This window comes from Tarenaya hassleriana, unplaced genomic scaffold, assembly GCF_000463585.1.
Source record: "Tarenaya hassleriana unplaced genomic scaffold, ASM46358v1 Cleome10, whole genome shotgun sequence".
Lineage (NCBI taxonomy): Eukaryota > Viridiplantae > Streptophyta > Magnoliopsida > Brassicales > Cleomaceae > Tarenaya > Tarenaya hassleriana.
Genome location: NW_010960188.1, coordinates 1,343,165 through 1,360,922, shown reverse-complemented (window position 1 = coordinate 1,360,922; position 17,758 = coordinate 1,343,165). Strand labels below are relative to the sequence as shown.

General features: G+C 40.0%; 5 protein-coding genes across 6 annotated transcripts; 2 read left to right on the top strand and 3 right to left on the bottom strand.

Annotated features, from left to right (window-relative positions):
* The first annotated feature begins 87 nt into the window (after positions 1-87).
* Positions 88-710, top strand: LOC104799846 (classical arabinogalactan protein 1). Its single transcript, XM_010522524.1, has one exon. The coding sequence runs from the start codon at positions 158-160 to the stop codon at positions 530-532; it is 375 nt and encodes a 124-aa protein (XP_010520826.1). The 5' UTR covers positions 88-157; the 3' UTR covers positions 533-710.
* A 4,129-nt stretch (positions 711-4,839) lies between these two features.
* Positions 4,840-8,233, top strand: LOC104799835 (root phototropism protein 3). The gene is made up of 7 exons (XM_010522511.2): positions 4,840-4,945; positions 5,319-5,462; positions 5,597-5,666; positions 5,763-6,362; positions 6,468-7,262; positions 7,345-7,626; positions 7,731-8,233. The coding sequence occupies exons 2-7, from the start codon at positions 5,341-5,343 to the stop codon at positions 8,019-8,021; spliced, it is 2,160 nt and encodes a 719-aa protein (XP_010520813.1). The 5' UTR covers positions 4,840-4,945; positions 5,319-5,340; the 3' UTR covers positions 8,022-8,233.
* Positions 8,234-8,303: 70 nt separating this feature from the next.
* LOC104799823 (transcription factor bHLH143) lies at positions 8,304-11,775 on the bottom strand. 2 transcript variants are annotated; one of them, XR_769620.1, is made up of 5 exons: positions 11,625-11,775; positions 10,549-11,137; positions 10,288-10,452; positions 8,707-10,155; positions 8,304-8,561 (listed from the first exon to the last, which is right to left on the bottom strand). XR_769620.1 is itself a non-coding variant. In XM_010522485.1 (4 exons), the coding sequence occupies exon 4, from the start codon at positions 10,111-10,113 to the stop codon at positions 9,154-9,156; it is 960 nt and encodes a 319-aa protein (XP_010520787.1). In that variant the 5' UTR covers positions 10,114-10,155; positions 10,288-10,452; positions 10,549-11,137; positions 11,625-11,775; the 3' UTR covers positions 8,304-9,153. The 2 variants fall into 2 exon arrangements, 1 of the variants encoding a protein (XP_010520787.1); XM_010522485.1 differs by having other exon boundaries at positions 8,304-10,155.
* Positions 11,776-14,768: 2,993 nt separating this feature from the next.
* Positions 14,769-15,820, bottom strand: LOC104799813 (mitochondrial uncoupling protein 6-like). Its single transcript, XM_010522474.2, has one exon. It carries the CDS (start codon positions 15,795-15,797, stop codon positions 14,805-14,807), a length of 993 nt encoding a protein of 330 aa, XP_010520776.1. The 5' UTR covers positions 15,798-15,820; the 3' UTR covers positions 14,769-14,804.
* Positions 15,821-15,930: 110 nt separating this feature from the next.
* On the bottom strand, positions 15,931-17,737 carry LOC104799807 (peptidyl-prolyl cis-trans isomerase FKBP12-like). The gene is made up of 5 exons (XM_010522462.1): positions 17,607-17,737; positions 16,923-16,956; positions 16,727-16,788; positions 16,583-16,635; positions 15,931-16,284 (listed from the first exon to the last, which is right to left on the bottom strand). The coding sequence occupies exons 1-5, from the start codon at positions 17,692-17,694 to the stop codon at positions 16,183-16,185; spliced, it is 339 nt and encodes a 112-aa protein (XP_010520764.1). The 5' UTR covers positions 17,695-17,737; the 3' UTR covers positions 15,931-16,182.
* Positions 17,738-17,758: the final 21 nt, after the last annotated feature.

The window sequence follows — 17,758 nt, the reverse complement described above, 5'->3', positions numbered from 1 at the left end:
ACGGTGAATTATCAAAAGTTTTCCATCCTTGTGGGCCCCACGTAACTCCCTATATATACACTATCGGACTCCTCATACACCACCAAACACTGAAACTGAAAACCTTAGACGCAGATCTAAAAGCGAATCGATTCGAATTCTCTCTCTTTCTTGAGAAATGGCGATCTCAATCTCTAAAATCATAGGGTTCCTGCTTCTTGCTAGTCTCCTGATCTCTTCCTCCGCGGCGCAGTCGCCGGCTCCGGCTCCGTCGAGCGGCGGCGGAAGGCGGATCTCTCCCGCCCCTTCGCCGAAGAAGACAACTTCTCCAACTCCCGCAACTGCTCCGGCTCCGGATTCATCAGTCAGCTCGCCACCGTCGCCGCCGCAAGCTGTTTCTCCTACCGCCGACTCGCCGGCAGTCACTCCGTCTTCGCTCTCAACTCCGCCGGCGAACGCTCCGGGTCCCGCCCAGAACAGTGCCGTTTCGAACAGATTCGCTGTGTTTGGATTTGTAGCGGTAGTTTTGTGCACCTCCGTTTTGGTTGTGTAAGTTTGACCGAGGGGAGGGTTTTCGAGTCGGTTTTATTTACTTCAGATACATATCAAGAGAGATTATTCTTTGTTTTCGTTTCCTGTTTATGGCTTTGTTTTTTTTAAAGGGAATTAATATTTGATTTCCATGGTGTGTATCCATAGTAATATTATTATCTATCATTTTTTTCTATTAATGATTTTTTTTCTTATTATTATGTTTGAATCGGAAATCGAAACCTGAGTTCGCGAACCGTGAAAATTTTTAAAAATTCCATTGACTTGTGTTAATTTTAGAGGTATATAGATGATTTTATCTCCAAATAGATCAAAATATTTTTTTAATAAATAAATGTCTATCCCTGTAAAAAAGGTTATTATAAAAACAAAAAAAAAAGTGCGATTTTTTACTTTAAAAAAATAGATACATGATTAGAAATATAATTTGATCACATGTAATCTAATTACATATTAATCTCATTAGTCATAATGGTTAATTTATAACATTAACATTATGAATAATAAAATTAATATATGATCAGACTATATTTGTGATCATAAGTTCATCGTTATAGTTGATAAGGATATGTAGATGAAATCAGAATAGTAAGGGGTTATTTTTAATATTCTGATGAAAAAAAATGTAAAAGTTCACCCAAAGCACAAACGTCATGATTTATTGGCAATATTCATAAATAAAAATTCCAGGCATTAAATCTTAACATTGTTCTGAACAAATTATCAGTCGGTCCATATGAATAATTGGGCTGATTGGTGGTGTACAATTAATGTTGGGTATTTGGGCCCATTTTATGGGCTTCGTTTTAACCGGGCATGTTTTACAAAAAAATAAAATAATTTAGCGTCCATTCGTTAACCGGGTGAGTCACAAGCCCGGTTCGATATTCAAGTCGAGAGAATCAATCAGCATCCAGAACACACGTGTGTACATACAATTCAAACACAATTAACCAAACCAAACCGGACTAAACCGGATTTATACTGGCACTGGCAGATAGGGATGTCAATTGGGTTGGCCCAACCCATTTGGGTCCAATCCATATGGATTTGAAGGATAAACGGGTTGGGTTGGGTCGACCCGTTAATAATAGTGGATGGGTTAGGTCGACCCATTAAACCCGTATAAACCATATAAATCCATTTAGATATTCACAAATTACTTATACATATATAACTATTTAATATATATATTCATATAACCTAGAAATTATCATTTTAATATTCCATTCGGTTTATCGATTCAATAAAAATATATATAAAATTGGATATTATATTATATTCGATAGTTTATAAAAAAATTATACATTTCTTTAAAAAAAATAAGATTTTTTTATTTTTTTTAAATTCGATTCGATGTTTTAAAAATATTGTCGTTTAAATTTTTTGAACGGTTCGTTTTAAAAACGACACCGATTTTTTCAATACGATTCGATTAAGAAATGGTTCCAGTTTTTCGGTATGATGCGTATTTTCGGTACGATTCGATTCGGAACCGTAATTTGGAAAAAGAAGGGATATTGGACAGCCTTAAAAGCTTTTTCGTTACCGATTTTTTTATACGATTTGAATTTTTCGGCACGATTCGATTCGAAAACGACACCGAGTTTTTTGGTACGATTCGATTCGGAACGGTACCGAGTTTTTTATACGATTCGAATTTTTTTACACGATTCGATTCGAAAACGACACCGTGTTTTTCGCTACGATTCGATTCGGAATGGTACCAAAATTTTTATACGATTCGAATTTTTCGACATGATTCGATTCGGAAACGACATTCAGTTTTTCGGTACGATTCGATTCGGAATGGTACCGAGTTTTTTATACGATTCGAATTTTCCGGCATGATTCGGAAATGACACTGAGTTTTTTTATATGATTCGATTCGGAAACAAAACCAATTTTTCCGGTTTGATTCGGAACGGTATCGAGATTTTATATGATTCAAATTTTTCGGCACGATTTGATGCGAAAACGACACCGAATTTTTCGGTATGATTTAATTCGGAGCAATATCGAGTTTTTCGACACGATTCGAATTTTTCGATACGATTTGAAAACAAAACCTTATTTTTCGTTACGATTTGATTCGAAAACGATACCAAATATTTCGATTTAATTCTTATACATATATATAAGTATATATATATATAAATATCTAAATATATAATGAATTTAATAGGTTAACCATTTAACCCATGGGTTTAATGGGTCAAAACCCGTTTAACTCATTTTAAAAAATTAACCAAATGGGCTAACCCATTTGGGTTTATAAATGGATCGGGTTGAGTCGACCCGTATAACCCGATCCATTTTGACATCTCTACTGGCAGACATCCATTCATGGGCTTGCTCTCTGATACTCAACTAGGGTTTTCTCACTCTCTCCATTAACTTTGTAATTTTGTATTCTTTGTTGTTCGGTTCGCGTGAAAATGGTTGGACAACGGAGGAAAAGACAGAGAATATCAGCTTCTATATATATATATATATATATATTGTGTATCTAAAAATATATGCATGTATAAATGAATTGTTACAGCCCCAGACATGACATAAGAATATTATAGGATTAGTTAGGATCTTGGATCTGTAATATATAATATAATATATATATATATATATATATTATATTACAGAAAACGCACTACACGATTCGATTCGAAAACGACACCGTGTTTTTCGCTACGATTCGATTCGGAACGGTACCAAAATTTTTATACGATTCGAATTTTTCGACATGATTCGATTCGGAAACGACATTCAGTTTTTCGGTACGATTCGATTCGGAATGGTACCGAGTTTTTTATACGATTCGAATTTTCCGGCATGATTCGGAAATGACACTGAGTTTTTTTATATGATTCGATTCGGAAACAAAACCAATTTTTCCGGTTTGATTCGGAACGGTATCGAGATTTTATATGATTCAAATTTTTCGGCACGATTTGATGCGAAAACGACACCGAATTTTTCGGTATGATTTAATTCGGAGCAATATCGAGTTTTTCGACACGATTCGAATTTTTCGATACGATTTGAAAACAAAACCTTATTTTTCGTTACGATTTGATTCGAAAACGATACCAAATATTTCGATTTAATTCTTATACATATATATAAGTATATATATATATAAATATCTAAATATATAATGAATTTAATAGGTTAACCATTTAACCCATGGGTTTAATGGGTCAAAACCCGTTTAACTCATTTTAAAAAATTAACCAAATGGGCTAACCCATTTGGGTTTATAAATGGATCGGGTTGAGTCGACCCGTATAACCCGATCCATTTTGACATCTCTACTGGCAGACATCCATTCATGGGCTTGCTCTCTGATACTCAACTAGGGTTTTCTCACTCCCGGGTCTGATCAAAGACGGTTGTATTCTTTGTTGTTCGGTTCGCGTGAAAATGGTTGGACAACGGAGGAAAAGACAGAGAATATCAGCTTCTATATATATATATATATATATATTGTGTATCTAAAAATATATGCATGTATAAATGAATTGTTACAGCCCCAGACATGACATAAGAATATTATAGGATTAGTTAGGATCTTGGATCTGTAATATATAATATAATATATATATATATATATATATTATATTACAGAAAACGCACACATGCCTTTACTGTGCACCAAATTGAGAGAGAGGAAATAGTAAATGATTTCATTTTCATCGACATATGCCTGGTGAGAGCCCAACCAACCAAACAATAATCTCTTGATACGTACACGTGGCATCGTATCCAATTCTGCTACGTGGCATCTTTCTCGCCACCACTGCTCCATCACATGATTACATCAATTAATACATATTACATATATATATATATATATATATATAATATGTATTAATGCATGGATGCATGGGCGTTGAATGATATGTAGGGTATTGGATTGGACCGTGGCTTCGCTATCTCCATTATTCTCGGCGAGCTACCTTGCTTTTAATAATATGTATTATACGTTTCATATTATAAAATATAGACACATACGATATCCAAAATATATACCATGTGAATATATATGTTTCGTTATAGACTTAAAGATACGAATTATATGTATCTATTTTATAATATGTATGGTAAAAGAGAAGTGAGATGCATGGACCCATCGATGAGAGAAAGCCTCAGAGCAAAGGAGGAGAAAAAGGAGAAATGAAATATAACAGCAGAATTCAGATAACCCAAAAACAGTAAGGCAAAGAAGATGGAGCAGTGGCCTTTTTATCATCTCATGACTCTCACTGCACAACTTGTCCCCCCTCCATTTTTAATCTACCAATCAAATCTCTCTCTCTCTCTCTCTCTCTCTCTCTCTCTCTCAGCTTCTATCATCCTTCTTCTTCGTTCACATATATATAACCAGAAGACATTCTCTTCATAATAGATATAGGTAGGTACATGTATATATGTGGGTAATATATATAGAGGTTTTGAAGGAGTGAACATAAATAAGGTTAGATTGTTTTTAAGTTTGTATATATGGTGAATCTACAAAAAAATAATAAAAATAAAACCTAAACAATATAATAATAGAGTTAGAGAATTGGTGCATGAGAGTTAGTGTTAAAAGCCCATTACTTGACAGGCTGTATGGAAAAAACTTTGCGGCTAAAAAAAAATCTCTGAGAAAACTCCAATTTCCCGGAGCATCCCATGTGGGGATGATTCCATTCTCCCTTCAAATTCACTCTCGGTGTTCTGTCTTTCTCCTTGTATTGCATGGTCACTTTCTCAGGAAAACATTACAATCTCACTCCTGTCAGAGTCCGAGTTTGAAGGTGAATCATGTGGGAATCCGAGAGTGACGTCGCCGGAGGAGGCGGAGGAAGAGAGTACGGCAATGGAGTCTCGAGCTCTAACAAACATGGCGTCAAGACAGATGGCTTTGAGCTCAGAGGCCAGTCTTGGTAATCTCAAAATCTCTTGTCAGTTCAATACTGGATTACAGATGGTTGTCCTTATCACAATTTTGCTGAATCTACACAGTCGAGTTATGTTTCTTCATGAAGAAGTCATGATTCCGATAACTCTGTCCATGCAGGCACGTAGCCACGGATATTCCGAGCGATCTTCTGGTTAAAATTGGCGATGTTAATTTCCACTTGCACAAGGTATATGTATATGTCTCTGCTGTCGAATCTTTTTCTTCGAGCCCATGCGTCGAATTCGCAGATTCTTTCGTGCTAAGTTAGGTGTTTTGATGACAGTATCCGTTGCTTTCACGTAGCGGAAAGATGAACAGACTGATCTACGAGGCCCGAGATCCAGACCCGAGCATCGTTATTCTTTCCGATCTTCCCGGAGGACCGGAAGCCTTCGAGCTCGCCGCCAAATTCTGCTACGGAGTTCCCGTGGATCTAACCGCGACCAACATATCGGGGCTGAGATGTGCGGCCGAGTTTCTTGAGATGACAGAGGACCTTGAAGAAGGAAACCTCATCTTCAAGACAGAAGCTTTCCTAAGCTACGTCGTCCTGTCTTCGTGGAGAGACTCCATCTTGGTCCTAAAGAGCTGCGAGAAGCTTTCGCCGTGGGCAGAAAACCTTCAGATTGTCAGAAGGTGCAGTGAATCTATCGCTTGGAAGGCTTGTAGTAACCCGAAGGGAATCAGATGGGCTTACACCGGGAAAACACCGTCCGCTTCTGCTAATTTCTCGAGTTCCAGTCCCAAATGGAACGAACCGAAAGATTCGGGTCTGACCTGTAGCCCGAGTAGGAACAACCAATCGGTTCCTCCAGATTGGTGGTTCGAAGATGTTTCCATCTTGAGGATTGATCACTTTGTTCGTGTCATCACCGCAATCAAGGTGACGTTTCCTTGGAAATATCGGTTCTTGTGTTCTTCGTGTTACCGTTAATGCTTAAAACTGTATCATTGCATCTGAAATGTGGGTCCTTGGGGATGGAAACAGGTGAAAGGTATGAGATTTGAGCTGGTCGGAGCTGCAATCATGCATTACGCCGGAAAATGGCTCCCGGGTCTGATCAAAGACGGAGTTCTCGGAACTCCGGCGACATCCGCCGTTGGAGGAGACGAGATGAGCGTCAGCGGAGGAAGCAACAGTAGCGGAGGGACGGTGAGCACCGCCGCATCGGCGGCCGCGGCGGCCTGGAAAGGCGGACTACACATGGTTCTCTCTGGTAAAACCAACGGCCAGGACTCACCGTCGCCGGGAATCAACCCGAAAGATCAACGGATGATCGTGGAGAGTCTTATAAGCATCATCCCTCCTCAGAAAGACTGCGTATCTTGTAGCTTCCTTCTCCGTCTCCTCCGAATGGCAAACATGCTGAAAGTGGCTCCTGCACTGATAACAGAGCTCGAGAAACGTGTCGGGATGCAGTTCGAACAGGCGGCATTGCCGGATCTCCTCATCCCTGCTTACAACAACAAAGGGGAGACAATGTACGACGTCGATCTTGTCCAGAGATTGTTAGAACACTTTCTTGTTCAGGAACAGACAGATGGGTCGAGTCCAAGCAGGTCATCGTCCTCTGTTTACGCTGATGGAGTTCAGAGAGTCAACAGCGGAAACAACCCGACCGCGAAGATGAGAGTGGCGAGACTCGTTGATAGTTATCTTACGGAAGTGGCCAGAGACAGGAACTTGTCTTTGACCAAGTTTCAGGTCTTGGCCGAGGCGTTGCCGGAATCCGCCAGGACATGCGATGATGGGCTCTACAGAGCAATTGATTCATACCTCAAGGTACTGTATCTACGTTTCTCCTCACCTGGTTTCCAGATTTGTACAGATTCTGATTCGATCCTTTGTTGTTCTTTTTAAACAGGCACATCCTACGTTGTCGGAACATGAAAGGAAGAGGCTTTGCAGGGTGATGGACTGTCAGAAGCTGTCCATTGACGCGTGCATGCACGCGGCACAGAACGAGAGACTGCCACTGAGAGTGGTGGTTCAAGTCCTCTTCTCGGAGCAAGTCAAGATCAGCAACGCCTTGGCCAATTCATCTCTCAAAGACTCGTCCATGGCTGCCGGGGAAGCCCTCAGTTCATATCAGCCGATGATTCCCAACCGGAAAACTTTGATCGAAGCAACACCTCAATCCTTCCAAGCAAGTCACCATTTTTTTTTTGTCGCTGAGAAATTCCCAGGCGTTTCTTTCTGACACGAACTCTGTTACTGACAGAAGTTTAATGAATATTTTGGACATTTCAGGAAGGGTGGGCGGCGGCCAAGAAGGACATAAACACGATGAAGTTTGAACTGGAGAGCGTGAAGACAAAGTACGTGGAGCTTCAGAACGAGATGGAGGCTCTGCAGAGACAGTTTGAGAAGATGGGCAAGGCCAAGAACACATCGGCATGGACCACTGGTTGGAAGAAGCTGAGCAAGCTGACAAAGATGGGCGGTCCGGAGAGCCATGAGATGGTCGGGCCAGGACAAGTCGGTGGCGCGGACCAGATGACGAGGAAGACGCCGAGGAGGTGGAGGAACTCGATTTCTTGAGGGACAAGGAAGAGGGTTCTTGAGGTTCGAATCTTGGTTTTGTGGGTCTACTTGCATTGGATGTGTTTTGTTGATTGTTCCTTACTTTGAAGGGGAATCAGATAAAAAAGAAAAAGGAAAGAAGAAACAAGGGCTTTGTGGGGGTCATTTTGTTAAATCTTTGTAACGATTCTATACGCTGCTGGTATAAATAATTGAAATATGATTTTTTATTTCCTTTTTGATTACTCATATACGGTGGATTCACAAAGTCATGCCAATACAGATGAGGGGATTTAGAGAAATTTCAAAGACACACCCATTATATAATATGATCAAACTTGTTACAATCCAAGAAATGAAACATAGAGGACAGGACACAACATAAACAACAGGACAGAGAGAAGGACAACCGACCGGAACACATGGGGGGAAGAGGGGACTAAGCAAGAGACAGAAGAGGTTCCCAATTCCATTATTACACTGATTAGTAGTTTTACAAGAACTATGACCTCAATGATTCAAGACACAGCATGGACCCCATCACAAGAAGAGGAGGGCCTGTCTCCATCAAAGCAAGAGATGAGCTTTCAGAGCCAAAGGAGGAGGAAGAAGAGATTGATGCAGATGGGGAGAAATGATGAAAACCCAACAGAGAGAATGAACAGAAAGCAGAGGAGACAAAAGGTGGGGACAGTGATTTTACCTAATGAGAGAAGAGATGGTGTGGTGGTGGTGGGCATGCGCATTCATATTGATTTGCCCTTTTTTCCTCCTCACCACCTTCTTCACTTTTTGTGGCACACCATATCACACACAAAAAAATCCAAAACTATAATCATTGACGATCGATGAAGACGACGACCTGTTCTTCTCTCACCTTTCTTCCACTTCAAGCCCAGAAAGTGACCTCCTTTCTTTTCTTTTTACTACTGTTCAGCATGCTCAAAGTAGTCCACTATGTACAGCTATATAGCTCTTGAAAGACAGGAAAGGGCAGGGGGATCCGACCCCACATTGACCAGATAGTGTTAATTATTTCAAAACCCACGTTAATCGAAATCTTGATCCGGAGAATCTTCAGGCCTTCTTATTCATTAGCTTCTGTTCCTTGTCCACACTTTAACCAGCATGCTTATGAAGGAGGGGGTTTTTAACAGTGGTTAACCCCTAAAGGTTTCACATTTTGCTTCAGTGCCTTGAGGTAATCAATGGCTTCATCCAGAAGCCAGAGGGCTTCCTTTCCCTTTGCACCGGGGACTACGCTCTCGAGTATTTTCAGGGCAGTCCGGATTTTGTCTTTCTTCGACTGCTCGTTGCTCAGACCAGAGCCCATTCCCTCTTTGCTCGAGCCGCTGCTTGTTTCGGGAAGATTATCGTCCTTTGCCAATCTTTTGTATCCACCATCCAGCAGTTTCTGCCTTTTACGAGGACCATCATTGCTATTGGTTTCCCCGAGTTCTGTTCTGTTGCACAGTTCTGTTCTGTTGCACACTTCTTCGACGGGGGAAGGAGAGTGACCAGTGCTCATTACTTCATCATCACTCTCACAATCATCGTCATAATCATCCTCGTCTGAATACAGCAGTGCATTGATTTCCTCAGTGTCTTCATGCATTTCAGACTCTTCACCATTTACATGGTTCTCATCAGTATCTTCACCCGAAAGAAACTTGCCCGGGATAAAACTATCTTTTCTGAACCCTTTCTCCAGATCGTGTAAACCGGGAAGTTTACCGGGTTCTCCAGCAACAGCAGATGGATACTGAACAGGAAGTGCTGTACATCGTAACAAACGAGTCTGGTTTCCTGACTGATCGAATATCAGAAGTTTTTTTTGAGGAGAATTCAACCCCTCATTCGGTGCAGCGGCAAATCCAGAAGATCCGTGGAAACATGAGAACTGGTTTTCACGGGCTCGATGGCCATGGCTTGGAAATAAAGCTTGGAATGGTGGCTGAAAATAGCGAGCCTGACGCTCAGCTTCATAGACTTTCTCAAGCTCGGGAACAGGAATAGCAGGACGGGTAAACCCGGCAGCTATATCCTCAAAGAAAGCTTGAGGGATAATGCCCGAAGGCAAACATCCTGGTTTCTTGATATCAAGAGGCATGCTCTTGCAGTTTATGCCAAGGGAAAATTAAAGAATACAAAGCTGCAGGACAAAACAAAAACAAGAGCAAGAATTATTATCCATAATGATCCAACAGAACATCACTATTGATCCACAAAAAAACGAACAAAGAAGATTTTAGGACAGTAAAGAGCCGAGGTTCAGTTAACATACCGATTATGGATGTTGCTCAATCCGCTTCGTGCAATGCTTCTCGTTTACTTTGAGACAATAGTGAAAAACAAAAACAAGACAAACAGAAATCCCAGCTTGAAAACACAACGTGGCCTTTCAAACGATCTACGTGACTGGTTTGAGAAGATGACGGAAGTACTCAGCCTGTAAAAGGGACAAGAAATCATTCGACAGAACACAGGGTTAAAGATTTCACAATACGAACTGAATTATGTATGATACAATCAATAATGGTGAGACCTGGCAATTATCCATTGGTTGAAAGCATGCAATAACTCTGACTACAATTGTTGGTTTTCCGGCGTCACCGTTCTCGTACTTCAATGCTCGAAATCTTGTCTGACCAGCTGCTTGGCACACCATAACTCCGCCAAAACTCTTGTATAAAAGTTACAGAAGACGAATATCCTAAAATATGACGAGACAGACCTAAGAATGATGACAGGTAGAAGGAGAGAGCTTAAGCAGTGGAAGGAAACAAAAGAAGACAAGAGAGAGAGCTAAAGGAGAAGACTCGGGTTCGAAAAAAAGCTTTCTGCGACGAATCCTTTAGCTGATCCTATACTGATCACAACAGAAGAAGAAAAAGTGTAGGGATCCCATGGACAGTGTGGCAAGAAACTCGAGAAAAAGGCTGAAGAAAGAGAAGAAAAGTTGAGGGATTGGATTCAATGAAAGAACAACGGTTTACAGAATCACTCGGCAATAAAGATTCAAGCGCACGACTTTGCGGTACACATCAACAGAAAGAGTGAACCAACACATGCTGTTCCCCCCTGCCTTTGTGCTCAGCCTCTCCAACTTAGCGTATTCTACCACCCAAACGTTTCTGCGGCCAAAAGGAGAAAGGATGGAATCTCATCAACACCCACAAAAGATCCAAACTTTATGAAGGTTTTGGCCATGAAAAGCAAAATAACGATGAAACACACAAAGGGTAGAGAATTCCCCGCAACAGAGAAAAAAAAAATAACATATGCAAGCACATCTGCATCTGTCTGAGCGTTGTGGGTAACATAAAAAAAATAGGGTATTTCAGACAGCAAATCGAATCAAGCAATAGGTGATCTAAGAACAGATCTTTCATTCAGAGATACCGCCGAAAGAAAGCCGATCAAACAAAACAAATGGCTAGTAAGTAATAAATGAAAGTCAACATAAAGAACACGCGGATTTCTTAATTCAAGAACGATTTCAACTCTTTTTCCAGCCTAAGACGTAGCTCCCTCGTTCACATGCCAAATTTTCTCGGGAAACAAACAGGGAACGAGGCCACAGCATCAGAAACCTAAAATAATTGCGATATGTTAGCTTACAGGGACGAGACAGAGGAAGATTTCTCGCTCAGATCCAGAGAAAGACGATAGATTTTGGGAGATGAATCCACGCAAAAGCCCAACGGATAAGAGGAGAGAAAGCGACCACCGAGCAAAGAATGAATTACTGCACCGTCGAATTTTTGGGAAAATGTTTCTAAAGAGGTAGGAATCAAGAAGAGTGGTAAGCCTTTATAGAGGACCATATGACGCTTTTACCCTTCTCTTACACCTGTAACTACCAAATTACCACTGTACGTATTTCTCCTCGCTCTACGTATTTAGTTGTCATTTATCTGCCTATGAATATATAATAAATAAAAATATATAAACAAAGTCGATAAAAACAGACTTAATGGTTATATTCCTATGGAATGCTTAATTACGAAACCGATAATATAATAACTATTTTTTTAAAGAAAACTTTTGATCGACATCAAACTTCAGAAAAAAGTATATTATAAAAATATGAAAATATTGATTTTTTAAACGAACCAAACATTTGTTAGTCTTTTCTTTTTAACATGCATTTTTATATTTTCAATTTATGTGACGGTAGTAAAAAAGAAAAAAAAAATAGGAGATTTGATTTAATATAGTTATTTCTTTTTATTATTATTATTATTATTGTAAATAAGGTAGAGGAAATTAGGGAGGGTTCTACTCCTCCCTGCATTCCCCCCGTGGCTTATAGTTCAGGGACTGCTGACATTACCAAGTTGCAAGATTGTGCGTTGGACTGCTTGTTCCATTTGGCAGATTTGTACTTATCTTCTTTGGCGGGAGAGAAACCAGAGATTGCATACGCAGAGATTTCGGGGTCCTCAACAGCTTATTGATGAGGTGGACCGTTCCTTCCGTACCAGAATAGCGGCACTGAGGACTGCATCACCCGAATGGGCAAGTAGAAGTATCCAATTCTGGTTTTCAACTATGAGATAAGATTAATCTCCCCTTTTCCGTCTCGTAGGTGACTAACGCGCTGGTCTGTAATTTGTTATTTTGACTCTTGCTAAAGCAAGTATCACTATGTACCATGTCTCAATTTAATACAAAATGCCTTTTATCAAAAAAAAAGAAATTTTCGACCTACTTAATTGAAATGTGGTCCAAGCGGGCTGAACATCTACACCTAATTATATACCGTATGAAGATGATGAAAAATTTTACTATTCATCACTTTTATTTCACGAGATATATCATTGAAATAATATTTTATCGTTTTATAATCAATTAAAAATTTAAAATAGTTTAAAACTAATATAATTTTCTTGACGGTTCGTTAAAGTAAATGCCCATATTTTCCTCTCCTTTTATTAACAAAAGCTAAAACAGTCAAAGTCTGCTTGAACCTCTTTCCATTCTTTTTCTTTTCTTTTTTTTTTAAAATTCGTTTAAACTATTTTTTAACTTTCGTGAAAAGGGAGAAAAATAATAATTAAGCCAAACACATCATAAATTCTATTTACCTTTCAATTCACAGAATAATTATTATAATATGCCTAAAATAGACTATTTCTGAATTCATGTCCATATCAATTATTTAAACTATATATATATATATAGTTTAAATAATAAGTAAAAGAATTTATAACGAGACTTCTTTCCCTCAGTTCATATCAGCCGATGATTCCCAACCGGAAAACTTTGATTTTTCAAGTGCTTAATTCTTTCCTCTCTTTTTCACTTTCACAAAATATATATATATATATATATATATTTTTTTCCAAAATGTAAGATTAGATTTAAACGATCATAAATCTAAGTTATGATTACGATTTTAGAACAACCGTTTTTAAAAGCATTTTGATGTTATATTTGGATCCTTAATTATATTAATAAAACAAATGAAGAACATTGATTATATTAATAAAACTTGTGATTTGTAAAAATTGCAATAATCTCATAGTTTAGAAATCTATAAAACAAAATCCATTCAACAAAAAGTGTGGGAGAAATAATAGAAATGATTGAAAGAGTCCGACAAAATCTTTGCTGTTTTACACTCCCTACCATATTTTCACAAACACATCTCATAAAAAAACCCTAAAACACAAACCCTAAATCCATCATTCATTATTCTTTTTTTTAAAATTTATACCTTCGATCTAACGACCCTTGGACTCTAAACTTCTTTCTCTTTTCATCATTGCTATATATACACACCCACCTTAAAACCAGGATTGCAAACATATATATATATATATATATATATATATATATACATATATAATAATAGCAAAAGATTGAGATTTTTTAGATATATATGTTCCATTATATGTTTAAAAAAAAAATAGAAAGACATAAAACTATCACTTGTAGTGATTTGTTGTTTCCTACCATTTTTTATTATAATATTACAACGCTTTTTCATTGTTTATGTTTGATATATACACACACACATATACCGACAAAAGATTGAGAAAATATTTCACCGGTCGGTGCAATCAACCACGAGATGAGCTCGGGCTTTGGCGTAATTGATAAAAAAAAAAAAAAAGAAGAGACTATTGGGCCTTAACATGGGCCGGGGTTTTCATGGGACGAGCTTGGGCTTTGGTGTAAATAATGTTCAAAAAGCCTATTGGGCCTTAACATGAGCTGGGTCTTTCATCGACTAATACTATATACACATATTACACTTTCATTTCTAAATTTGAGCCTGAAATTATTTATATATATATATATATATATATCCCAAACAACTGAAAAGTTCTCTTATATCACAACTCTGGTTAAAGTAAAGATGAAATGGTAATATGCAGTTTACATACAATAAAAACAAACGTGTGTAATTATTTTATGGTCGATAATTATATATATATATATATATATATATATATATATATATAGAAAAGGAATAGTTGATAATTGTATTGTGCTATGGAATATAAAAAAGAGAAAAAGAATATGCGAAGGGACAGCATATCCTCCCCGGGGGAGACTGACCACATGCTACCTTCCACCATTTCCTTTGACCTCTTTAGCTAAATATCTCTCAAATCATTATACCAATATACACACGTGCCTATGGCGGTCCAATTTAATTATCACATAATTCATTACACATTATGTTAGCTGAGTGATAATTATCTTATCCCTAAATTCAGGTTTCCAGTGCCGAAACATAACCATACATATAGATACATGTAGGCGGTCCAATATTATTTCAATTTGAAATCAAATTCTAACATCTTTTAATAAACTACGAATCTGTTCCAAAGTGACGAACAAAATGACAGTGAAGGGTCCTTGTCTAGTGACCGTAGGGACAAACCCTTTGTACAGAGCCATCGGACCCTCCGCCGTCACCGTCTTCACGACGCAGTCCAACGGCCCGTCGTACGCCGGAGCCGCCGCATCCATGTTCATCATCCTCGTCTTCACCACGTCCACTGGGTTCGACGCCACCTCCGCGACCAGTCCGGCCACGCTCGCCGCCGCGTGTGTCCCCATCCCTTCCGGCGATAATCCTCTTCCGCCGGCGACCATCGCCTCCTTCACCTGGTCGTACGTCGCCAGCTGCGACGCCGTCACTATCATCGCTCGGTTCACCGTCAGCCACGACCCGCGCCACAGCGAACCAAACCCTTCACGCCTCGCGATCTGACCAATCGCGTCGACGACGCGCTTGTAGTTTCTACGGCGTTTCAGGGGCAATCGTCCGTCGGCCTGCATCCGCACCATCGCCACGTCAGCTGGGTTTCCGGCGACGGAGCCGATAGCACCGGCGATGAGACCGGCGACAATTTTGGCGGCGAGGGGGAAGTCTCCGGCAGCTCGGTCGGTCCATCTGCGCTTGAGGAAGTCGTAGATGCCCATTCGGGTGGCGGAGTATAGCATCTGACGGAGGACGGTGGCGGAGACGCCGGAGAACAGAGCGCCGGGACCTTCGGTTCTGACAATGTGAGCGCCGACGGAGAGAGGGGTGGCGCGTGGCGGAGGATGTGCGCGCGTGGACGAAGGTAACAAGTAAATACTGCCGATGGTAGAGTCGAGCGCGAAAACGGGTGGGTATGGATCCAGGGGAAGAATCGGGTTCGGGTCAGGATCCATGGAGAGTGAGACTTCGCCATGGAGTTGCATACGGACCTTGATGAGATCTAACGGGTGAGTTATTACGCCGGCGATGACGGCGGCGATACCTCCTTCAAGAAATGCTTTGAAGCCCATCTTCTTCTTTCCCTTAGTTTTCCAAGTTTTGGCCTTTTTCTTTGGGTTAACAATGGAGAAACAAGGGAGATGAGAAGTTGTAATTGAAGAAGGAGACGTGGAAGAAGACAAAAGAGGACACGGAAAAAAACAATGCAACGGAAGTCTTTTGTGTTTATGTAATAATGGTGTTTGGTCTACAAGAAAGTACTGTTTGATCTGATTGACTGAGATGATGAAAGATAAGAGTGTGATCACTCATTTCATGCCCCTCGAATTATTGAAAGCTCAAACCCTCGAATAATACCCGAGAATTCAACAGAATTTATTCGGAGAAATCCTTCATAGAAGTTGGTTCATCGAGTACAAGAAGCTTCATAGATGGCATGGAGCTCCGCTAAAATCTTCACTGCGCTTTCAGAACTTCGATTTCGAAGACGAGAACCGAGTTTGGCTGAATTCCCCATGCCGGAAATCCACCAGGTCCATACGCGTAGTCGGGCGAGCACTGCAAAAAACATATCCAGTTGGAAGCCGAGAATGTCGTGTCTAGAGATAATTGTGTTGTGAGAATATATGCTCTAACTCAGTAACATCTTCTACGGTGATTCTTGCAGATGCAACGAGAAATACCACAACAACAACATCGCCTCATTCCCAAAATGCAAGGAGAAATAAGCTTTAGATTTCATGATGCATAGATAAAAGCTTCTTTGGAAAGAGAGCAAAAAGATAAAAACTTTCTCATATGGCAATAATGCGATGTGAATCATCGGATAGAAGAAATTGAGAAATTGTTATCATACCCGTAGACGAGCCACCTCTCCAACTTGCATGCCCATGACACCTTCATCCCATCCTGCAAATAACGTAAACAAGGTTAAACCTTGTATCTTTCCCACAGGGGTAGAACCAAACATTGATGGATTCCTATGAGGCAAAAAATTTACCTTTGATAACAGCACCTTTGCCGATCTGGAACGAGAAGGGCTTCTGTCCAGGATCCTTTGTGCTGAAAAACCGAAACGCAGAAGCCATAAGCCCCGGAAGATTGGAAACAACAATACCCTAAAGAAAGCTAAACACATCTGTTCACATATGTGTGTGAGTGTGTACGGTAATTAACCTATCAAGAGAACCCCTTACCTCCAGAACTTCTGGGATAGATCGCCATTTTTCCCTGCAAGATTTAAGAGCGTTACAATTCGGAACGAAAGGCACAAAGGAACAGACGAAAATAGAGTTCAGGGCACCAACTCAAAAGACAACCAAGTATCTCTCTGTTTCTCCATTGAAACTATAAACAAATAGGAGGCTGATTCGTAGAATTTGGAGCAGGATCTGAACATATATCGAAAACTTATCATATAACTAACAAGATACCACATATATACGCTTGAAAGTAATAAGAATCAACCATCAAGAAGAAATCGATCCTGAAACTTCTCTCATCACCCAAAACAGAATAAATAAGGCCTTTATCAGAAAGCATCCGTCGTGGTTGCCGAGAAAAAAGCGGATTCTGGGCAATTTCTGAAAGAGAAAATGTCAATTGAAGCCATCACCATGCAACCAGACGCAAAAGCGTTCCCGTATATAACAAGTTAAGATCTCAGAATCTAAACCCTAATATATCAGTTTTCTTCCATTTCCCCAAGGAATTTCCCAGACAGCCAAACCATCCAGACGGCTACATCGTCAAGGAAAAAATCCAGTTCTCGTTGATCCATGTGCAGATCGATTCGCCGCATAATATTCAGAGAACGACACCCAGAGAGACAGAGAGAGAGGGGACGAAGGAGAAAACAGTAGAGACGGGGACGAAGATACCGAAGCCGGTGCAGTGGACGGTGACGGTCTGACCAGCGGCAGGTTTGGGTCCAGAGCCGGCTGTGATGACTTCCTTCTCCACACCCATCCTTCGTTACTCTCTCCTTCGAATCTTCGACAATGGCTGGCGTTTTTTTTTTTTTTTTTTTGGG